Source organism: Melanostigma gelatinosum (genome assembly GCF_949748355.1).
Source record: "Melanostigma gelatinosum genome assembly, chromosome: 15".
Taxonomy (NCBI): Eukaryota; Metazoa; Chordata; class Actinopteri; order Perciformes; family Zoarcidae; genus Melanostigma; species Melanostigma gelatinosum.
Window position 1 is genome coordinate 20,059,586 of NC_136648.1, and position 10,606 is coordinate 20,070,191.

Sequence of the window (10,606 nt, forward strand, 5' to 3'; positions counted from 1 at the left end):
GCCCGGCCCGGGCATGTACCGGTGGGCCGGGGGTAGAGATGTGATGCTCCACCCCATGCTTGACCATGGAGGAGGAGAAGGTGGGCTGCAAGAGGTCTGGGAACTCGGCCAGCAGATGCAGAAACTCATCAGCCGCTGCAAGCATGTTAGTCAACCTGGTAGAGCCCGCTCCACTTAGTGTACATGGGTAAGAGCAAAAAGTCACAGCATTTATCAGGCGGCGGCCCTTGACGTCCACCAATAGCCCATAAGCGCATAGGAAATCCGCGCCAAGCAGGGGAATGGCAATTTTGGCAGGAACAAAGTCCCAGCTGAAATGCTGCCCCATAAAACACAGCTCCAGGCACCGTGTCCCAAAAGTGCGTATGGGGGTACCGTTCGCGGCTTCCAGCGGGGGGCCCTGCCCGTTTGTCAGCATGTCCACCCGCGATGCAGGCACAACGCTCCTCTGCGCCCCTGTGTCGCAGAGAAAGTGCCGCCCGGAAACGTTGTCCCGGATGAACAACAGCCTGCCTTCCCAACCGACGCCCATGGCAGTCACTGAGCACCGGCCCTTGCATTTTCCCGGCCTGCCGAAACTGCATGGTGAACGGCATCTTGTAGCCCGTGGCCCAAACCTTGCATGGTAATAGCACAGGCCGGTAGCTCCCCGCCGTTGGCTCGCTGCTGCTGCTGCGGCGACGATCGTTGTCTCCCCCAGCCACGCCGTGGCTTGGGCCAGCCTCAACGCGGCCATATGTCTTCCCTAGCTTCGTCTGCTGTACAAGTTAAAATGTGTCAGAAATAAAGTGATGGGATTTACGAGGTATCATAGGTGTTGGCTTTATTTTTACACGAAACAAATAATAACCGTAGCTGTGTTTCAGCTGCAGGACAGCAGTGAAGGCCCAGGTATAAAATGCACGGCCCATGAAAAATTTACCAAATCTTCTCGTCAAATTAATCATCAATAATTAAATAGTAAATAGTCTGACTTAATAAATTATTTGAAACAAATTAATGAATAATTTAATAACAAATTAATTAATAAATAGTGAGTAAATACAAAAATGTATTAATGAATCAATAAAAACAAAATAAATAATTATGAATAAATAAATGATAAATAAAAACAAGTTAATAAAAATAAAAGACAATTAATGAATTCATAAATACATAAAAACTATAGAATGAATTGTTAAAAAATAAATAAGTGAATCAAAAATAAATAAATGAATCAATCTAAATTAGAAATAAATAAATGATAATTAATAAATAAATAATTAATCTATAAAAGATCTATCTCAAAAATAAAACAAAGATTTCTTGCAAATTTATGATTTAATAATCTCAGAAAATGTTCAAGTTTTTTTTGTAATTTCTGAATTTAATCTCAGAGAATGTGTACTTTTTTCTATAAATGTACATCTTTTATTTTAAGGTTTTTCACATATACCTAAAATGTCCTGAACATGCCGTCGTCATCCCACAGAAAAAAAACACCTTGTATAAAAATAAATAACCTCTATCACTAAAATCAGAATAACATATTTATACAAAAGTCTGAATAAAAAAACTATTTAAAAGATATATTTAATGTGTGCTCAGTCAGAAATAGTGTTCTACATTCAGTTTAAAGTCATTGTTTGTGTTTGACTGTCGGATACATTTAGATTTATTGAACAAATTATTTTTGATACAATAACATAATCGGTATTATCACTTTTACTACGTGTAGAATTAGATTGTTTCTGGCCAGAAGTAAAATACATTGAGATGCCGTCACTTTATTTATGTTGAACAAACCGACGAGTTGTATTTTATAATATAAAAGTCCTGCTCCTCTATGGAAACAGAACCATCATGACTAGAAGTAGAGAGAACTAGAACATGTCTTTATTGCAGAATAACAGTTGCAATGGAAGTTATTGTGGAAATAAATGGAGTCTCTATGATAGTCTCTATTAATATTATTTACATTTTAACATCCTCTCCTCTCTGCTCTGTGTTCAGCAGCCTGAAGTTCACTCAAAATTTTACTGATTTGTTGTCACATGACTGTTGGTCTCAGATGGATCAATCATGACATCATAGTTTCACTGAGGAGCTCACAATTTAATGTTTTTTTACACAATCTGATTGACGAATTATTCGTGGAGAGATTTTAAATGAGAACATGTAGAATAAAATGTTTTTGATGAAATATCATAGATGAATCGTCTCCCTCGGTTCAGTCTGACAGGAGGAGACGTGGCAGACCCCGCCCCGTCGAGGAGCCGACCCACCACGTCCTCAGAGTCTGCATGCTGGAGGATTCCCAGTCAGACGGTTGCCCAATTTTCTCATTTCCCAGTCTGACTTGACCCGTCAAGTCGTGCTGAGGCATTGTGACCCCCAACTATTCTGTTTTGCAGTCTAACATGACTTCAACCTATCCTTGTCTGCAGTCTAACTTAACTCCAACCTATCCTTTCCTGCGGTCTATCGAGATCCCCTCTATCATTTCTGGGATCGGTTGAAATCCCACGATTCTTTACTGTGATCTATCTAGACCCGCACTATCCTGTTCTGTGGTCCATCAAGACCCTACTCTATCCTTTGCTTTGGTTAAATTGACCTCTCTTAAATGTGGTTTAATGTCAACTCATGAAATATCACGCTGACAAGTTCTACCCTTCAACTTTCTCTCATGACTAATTTTCAATTTTTCTTTGGAATTCTCTGCAGCAGATTGTAAGGTATTTATTTTATTTATTCATATAAAATAAATCTCTTTTGTGGGATTAGGCTTTATCTGAATTCAGCATCATTACCCCTCAGTTATCCTACTTGAGGATCGAGTCCAATCGCCAAAGACTTTGCACTATTCATATTTTATGCATCTGTAGTAAATTATTGTTAAATTCTAATAAACTCTCTCCTGATTGAAATAACCATAATTTGTCTGAAATGTGTTTCATGGTTGATTTCATTAGATCATGAAAAAACTATCATCACATGTTTGATCTTTCTCTTTATTTATTTCAGGAAAGAAATGTTGAACTGTTCGCTGACCTGTAGACAAAAGTTTAAAAAAAAGACACTTTCCCAATGCTAACTATCATTTAGGAAGTTATTATTCGTAACATTTCATCAGATTTCTAGGAAATACAAAAAGCTATGGGTCTGTAAAAAAAATGTTACAACAGTTTCAGTAACACACCAATAAAGAAAAAACAAACACATCGATCATACAGGTCTCATACAGGTCTCCCATTCCCCCTATTACACTTTTAAAATACAATCAGTTTGCATATGTATTGATTCGACATTAAACAAAATGTTGCTTTTTAAACACACATATTTCCCCTGATGAACAGTCTTTGGTTCCTTTTTTTGTTTTCACCATCACAGACCTACTGTTTGTTGTCATTGCTATGAATGTCAATTAACTAATTTCATAATGTTTGGAAAAAAACTTCCCCTTTCTCTTCATTTACAAACAAAGAAGAAAATATAAGACAATGAAAACTGCAGTGGTTTCTACCAACATATTTAGGTAATTCATCTCACAAAAAAGTGAAAAGATGCATTTTTATCCTGTGTGAACTCTCATGTGTGTCTTCAGACTTCCCTGCTGTGTAAATCTTTTCGCACAAACATCACATCCAAATGGTTTCTCTCCTGTGTGAACTCTCATGTGTTTCTTCAGATTTCCCTGTTTTGCAAATCTGTTCCCACAAACATCACATCCAAATGGTTTCTCTCCTGTGTGAACTCTGTTGTGTTCCTTCAGATGTCCCTGCTCAGTAAATCTTTTCGCACAAACATCACATCCAAATGGTTTCTCTCCTGTGTGAACTCTCATGTGTGTCTTCAGACTTCTCTGCTGTGTAAATCTGTTCCCACAAACATCACATCCAAATGGTTTCTCTCCTGTGTGAACTCTCATGTGTTTCTTCAGATTTCCCTGCATTGCAAATCTGTTCCCACAAACATCACATCCAAATGGTTTCTCTCCTGTGTGAACTCTCTTGTGTTCCTTCAGATGTCCCTGCTCAGTAAATCTTTTCGCACAAACATCACATCCAAATGGTTTCTCTCCTGTGTGAACTCTCATGTGTTTCTTCAGATTTCCCTGCATTGCAAATCTGTTCCCACAAACATCACATCCAAATGGTTTCTCTCCTGTGTGAACTCTCATGTGTGTCTTCAGACTTCTCTGCTGTGTAAATCTGTTCCCACAAACATCACATCCAAATGGTTTCTCTCCTGTGTGAACTCTCATGTGTGTCTTCAGACTTCTCTGCTGTGTAAATCTGTTCCCACAAACATCACATCCAAATGGTTTCTCTCCTGTGTGAACTCTGTTGTTGTGTTCCTTCAGATGTCCCTGCTGTCTAAATCTTTTCCCACAAACATCACATCCAAATGGTTTCTCTCCAGTGTGAACTCTGTTGTGTTTCTTCAGATGTCCCTGCTCAGTAAATCTTTTCGCACAAACATCACATCCAAATGGTTTCTCTCCTGTGTGAATTCTCATGTGTTTCTTCAGATTTCCCTGCTTTGCAAATCTGTTCCCACAAACATCACATCCAAATCGTTTCTCTCCCGTTTGGATTATTTTCTGTGAATGAAAACCCTTGTAGAAAAATCTATTATTACACTTGAAGAAGCTGAAGGATTTCTTGCCAGTGTTACAGACTACATCCCTTTCAATGGTTTCCTTAACTTTCAGAGCATGTGTAGCAGAATCTGGTGCCCTGGTCTCCTTCCAATCACCGTCACTGTTCTCTGTTTCAGATCCAGAATCTAACAAAGGCTTTTGCCAATCATCATAACTGACTTCCGTCTCAGGGGAGTCAGAAACCATTTCATCATTAGCATTTGGTTGTGCATGATGATCTGGATCTAGGTTCCCGGCTGGTCCTGATCCTCCACAGTCCTCTCCATCAGTAGCTGAGCTGCTGGCTGGAGGCTCTGCCTCTCTGTTATCCTCCTTTTGGCTATGATGAAGCTGTGAAGACTGATGTATCTCATCAACATCTTCAATCTTCAAAAGCAGAGTACTGAATAGGAACCTGGTGACATCTGCCTCCTCCAGCCCTTTGAGGTGCTCTGCCTCCAGACAGGTCCAGAGTTCCCCTGGTTCCTCTTTTATGCAGAGGGGCTCTTGGTCCTTCTGCTCCTCTTTTATGCAGAGGGGCTCTTGGTCCTCCTGCTCCTCTTTTATGCGGAGGGGCTCTTGGTCCTCCTGGTCCAGGCTGGGGCTCCACTTAGGGGGGATAACTTCTTTCATCACCAGCAGCGGCTGAACATCTGCAGGGAGAACATTATGGACAACTGTGAGGTCACACTGATGTCTCTGGTATCATTACATTATGTTACTGAGATCTAGTGTCACACATCATACCGATACTAAAGAATTGTCGCAATACCCTGCCGTTAAAAAACAGTTCAATACCCCATTTCATTAGTACGGTTACTTTAAGAATGGCAGTACTTTATTAAGAGCCGTATTTTGGAGTTGAGACGATGTGCAACGGCAGACATCTGCTTCCACTCGCTACAGACGTAGTGGGAGTGTTTTTCTCTCATATGTAAATACAAGTGTCCTTATCTACTGTCCACGGCTCGTCTACAAATACGACAACCAGTGAAATATGGCTCTAAAGTGCTGCAGGGTTTTAATTTGTGTCTATACTTATGAATGTAATACAGTAATATCAGAGAGGCTTTGTCGGCTGAACGAAGAAGTAAATGAAAGGGTAATACAGACATCCCTCTCCCCAGGAATGCTTTTCAGCTCTTCCTGGGGAACCCCCAGAACGGACAAACTGACGTGTACTGGTTTGTTGGTGTAGCCTGAAAGTTAATGTATTTCCGACAAAGAACGGTTTCCATTTTATTAGTTATCATCTACTCATTCAAAACAGACCAGTTACGGTTCAATAACAAAGGCAGTAAACCAGATTTCACTGTCTCAGCACCACTAAATAGGACAATGGCTGTGAATAACTACAGTAAATGTGTGCTCAGACACACATTTTTACAGATGGACTGTCTGTGTTTGCCACAATGGAACCACCTGTACTTACCAGGAGCTTCAGTTCTGTTTCTCATTATCGTGTACGTCCTTCACTTCCATGAATTGCTGCCTCGTGATAAAGCGGAATCTTTTGCTTTTCAGCTGATGCACATAATTTATTGCTCCATTTGCCAAACACAAATTTCCCGTCTGCTTTGCATCCAATCACGTCTTTGACCGTGCTGCTTAATATCATCTAATATTGTCTATATCTCGAAGATGCCGTACTGTTTTCCCATTTCAACCAGCATTGATGCTTGATATACCCCTTTACGTACAGTAAAGACTACTCAAATGTAATAATAATAATAATAAATGTACATTTGCCCTCCTGCTACTGTGGTTGAATAACTTGCAATACAATTATCCCCTAATTGACCTTAATTTGCTGCTTTAATCTGATGCTTTTGACAGTTGTTTTTAGTGTTGTAGCTGCTATCGTACAGATGCAGTGTCTCCTACATGCCAGTCTGGCCGAACTAACCTTTTCTCCATGTATCTTCTTGCTAGACCTCCAGCAGCAGCTCCAGCTCTTCTGCCCAGCGATCCCACACCAAACCCCGGCAATCTTCTTCCTCTAGCTCACCAGGGAAGATGCCCAAGGGCCAGCAGCAGCAGTCCCCCCAGAAGCAGCCCAGCCAGGTAAATGACCTCTGACAGACCTGAGCACAGCAGCTCTGAGTCAGCACAGACTGAAGGGGAATTACCGTAATACTCCACCAAATGGCATCTTGATTTATGCTATTCATATAGCAGGTTAAACAACCTTTCACCTTTATGTTTCCACTTTAAAATAACTCTATCCTCTGAAACTCCAGCTGGATTCTGCTTACCATGAAGTTATACAGATATTGAAATCTGCGTTGACTCTTGCTGTACATTAAAAGGTAGTCATATTGACTTAACTTTATCCCTGAGACATGCAAGTAGCAAGCAGGAGCTTTAGTTGGGGTTAGGACATGTGGAGTGAATTTGCGTCTTATTTACCTAAACTAGAGAATCAGTTTTCTGAAATTACACCCAAACTAGACCTTTGAATTGAACAACCTATAAATACATTGCTTAGATGAGGGTGAGCTGGGTACCATCAGTTAGAGAGCAGTTAGTCAATAGCTTGGAAAAAGAGTGAATTGTATTTTAGTGATTGTGTTTGCAGTGAGTTTGACATGTGTTGGGCTTGTTTCTGTGGTGGTGCATTTCTGCCTTATTTCCTCAAGTTATATCTGTCTGTTTATGGCTGTGTTCACGTTCCTCTTCAACTCTTAACACGTCTTTCAACATACGCTCCCTGGTTTTGTTATAATACCCATTAATGTCCCCGTATCCCCAACTAGCTGTTAATGTTTTGAAACTCAACCCAGTTGAGTTTCTCAATCAGAGAGTGGATGTAAACCTGCTTGTTCACCTGCATGTTAACCGGCGACAGCCGGTCTTCATCTGGCAGTGAGTAGTGGAAATATTATTTGGGTGTCAAAAACTCTCAAAAAACCTCTTTTTTCCTCAAACAAGGACGCACAGAAGCCATGATGTACAAATATTAGGGATCCGGTTGAAACATCCATCATTGATTAACCCTCACATGTATGTCATGGAAGAGTGCGTCTTCATGCATGTGTGTTGTGCTCGATGGCACCACTGTTTCGTGAAATTCTCTTGATCACAATGTCAAATCTTTTTAACGACATGTTTTGTGATTACAAAACAATTCAAACTTTTTCTGTATGGAGACAAAAGTATTGTAACCCTTTTAATATTCTCTGTCACTGACATGTTATTCTTACATTAACTTGACTTTGTCTACACTGATCCTGATTCATGTGGGAGAAATAGAGCTGCACTTTGTCAGTCATGTGTGTTACTACGATGTCTTTGGCCAGTAGAGTAAGAGCATGAACTCAAAAAGTGAACATTTATTGAGAATGACGTTTAGTCAGACAAAGAGAGGCGTCCCATGTGTTATATGTGACGGAACACTAAAGTGCAATAAAGCCAAAATCAGAAAATGTGTCCAAACACTGCCAATGACCATGAACAGAGACGCTGTCGGAGTTGAAAGACGGGGGCAGCCCATCAGGAAGCTCCATATGCAGATAAGTGAGAACGGGCTTCACCTGGGATCTAACAGCCTCAGGGGTTCTCGACAGGATAAAAGGAGGAAATGCTTTTACTTTTATACCTTGATCAATGAAGATTCAGGTGTTAAATGACCCGACTAACAAAATATGATGCCAATATCAGTCCATCACACTTCAACACTTCAAGCCCCTTTTAAATGAGCCACTCTAGGGCCCAAGGGGAGGGTCTTTATTCTTCTGGCCACTTCCATTGATCCACTTTATTCCAGTCCATGTGGAAAAGCCTTCAGTCAGCAGTTCCAAAATCTATTGATTTAATCAAAGGTCACCAGTGAATCCCTGCCTCTCTTGCATGACTACAGACAGAGCTGCCACACTGGCCATCAGTAGAGGGAGCAGCACCAGAGTCTGTGCTCTGGTTCAGGGGTGGATTAGGGCCACGAAACAAGGGTTTGACTTCACAGCGAGGAGGCAGACCTTTTAGCTGGCGACAAACGTTGACCCGTATTAAGAAGAACTCGTTGCAATCGTCATTTCCAGTGAGCACACAGCCATGTGTTGATGTGAGACTACACTACCTTTGCCACTGAGTACATAGTGTACGACATGGAAGTGTACTCACGGAAGTATCTGAATCGAGACACAGCGTGACTGTCAGGGCAGAGACTGAGAGCGCCAACGGTGAGCCATCTATTTTGTAAGGACGTTTTCACTAAAACACACTGTAGCAGTTCTAGCCTAGCGAGCTATTGGCTGGCCAAAGCCATAGCAGTAACCGGTATGAGTGTTCTTCTCCTCTCATGTGGGCTGTGTGTTGTTGGCTTTGACCTGCCGTGTTCCGTGGTGTCTGTTTACAGGCTGACAGCAGAAGCAGTCGAGCAGCCGGGGATAGTAGCCATTCTGTCGTTGCTTTGCGCGCCTCTAAGATCCCAGCCATGTGCCATAGCTCTGGGAAACACCCATCTGCCTCTTTGTCCACTCCTCACTGCTCAGACACCACCGATAGCTTCCAAAACCTCTCCTCCTCCTCCACCTCCTCCTCCTCTGCTTCTTCGCCTTCAGCTTCTTCCAACTTCTCCTCGGGGAAGCACTCTCTTCTTCCAGCCCGCCTTCTCCTTCCTTGGCCCAGCGTTCCAGGCAACAGGCTCTATTGTGTCCTCTCTCCTCTTCCTCCTTGGTGAAGAACTCTTCCTCCATTTCTCCGTCAGACTCCCCGCCTCGCTCCCCCTCTCCTTCCTTGCCTTCATTTTCTTTCTCCTCTCCTCCACACAAGTCTTTTATCCCGTCTCTGAATCTGAGCCGTCTCCTCCCCTCGTCTAGCCACGTCATGTCGTCATCCCACGCTAACGCCAGCCCGGCCCAACACGGGCCTCGCAGCAGCAGCAAACGCCAGCACCGCCTCGTCCTCACCTCCACCTCCACCCCCCAACACAGCTACTACTCCTCATCCTCCTACTTGTCATCCTCGCCCTCCTCCTCCTCTCTGTCCCCCACCTCCTCTTCCTCCTCCCCTCCTTCCCCGTCCTCCTCCCTCCTCCCCACCATGGTGAGTCATGGGGCGAGGAGCGTCCGAACGTCGGCGTCCAACCCCAGCTCTCCGGGCCGTGGCAAGAAACGCAGCGGAAGCCAGCTGGCCGAGTCCTGCGCATGACGACAGCCTCACGGGACGCAGCGTGACATTTTCCTCTACGATTCAGTATTCAACATGTGTGAGTGCAGAAGTAAATGGGCGGGGCATACCCAGCTGATGACAAAAGACAAACTGCACTGTGTTCCTACAGCAATATTGTGTGACGTTGACCGTACGATATCTTTGGACAAAGATGGCATGCAAAACCTTGGAAAGACAAAAGTCCGACCTGATATCTTTTTAGTCCAAACCAACCGAGTACATTCACCCCGAGAGCCCTACCAATACATGGCATGGTTGATATTATTGGCTGGTTTTAGCTTATCCCAGATAGTTCTCTATCGCTGAATAAACTGCAGCACAGGCACACCAAAGACACATCCAGGTCATTTTCGGGGTGAATTCCTGTTGCTGGTTCCCAACCTTTACATCTTCTATTCTGTAACTGGAGGATTACAGCCTTGCGTAACGTACAGCGTGCCAAAGTCTGACCAAACTCCGCTGTAGCGTCGTTTATTGGCTCCAAACCACTTGATAGACCCTTTCTTGCATTTCTTTTTCTTTTTTGCAACATTTCAAAATGTTTGCCGGACAATTGAATGGAAACATGGCTATAGATGGATGAAAGCATTTGTATTTGTATAAAAAAATGAGTATCAGCTGATATGTCTCATATCGACACCGTTCAGCACTAAACATCCAGTATTGGTCGGGCTCTAGTCACCCCTGTTATTAGTTATTGGTATTAGGACATTGGCTGGTGAGCTACAGCTGAGATGGTTCGTCCATCAGGAGAGAAATCTAGTCAAATAAAAAACAATATTTCAAGATTATATCCCTGATTGGTTTGCTTCT

General features: G+C 42.6%; 1 protein-coding gene across 1 annotated transcript; it reads left to right on the forward strand.

Moving 5' to 3' along the window:
* Nucleotides 1–365: 365 nt before the first annotated feature.
* LOC306789144 (uncharacterized protein) lies at nucleotides 366–10,143 on the forward strand (the record flags this gene model as incomplete). Its single annotated transcript, XM_079284951.1, has 7 exons — nucleotides 366–585; nucleotides 3,755–3,767; nucleotides 3,839–3,851; nucleotides 4,007–4,019; nucleotides 4,175–4,187; nucleotides 6,557–6,688; nucleotides 9,442–10,143. The coding sequence occupies 7 exons, from the start codon at nucleotides 366–368 to the stop codon at nucleotides 9,770–9,772; spliced, it is 735 nt and encodes a 244-aa protein (XP_079141077.1). The 3' UTR covers nucleotides 9,773–10,143.
* Between the last annotated feature and the right edge of the window lie 463 nt (nucleotides 10,144–10,606).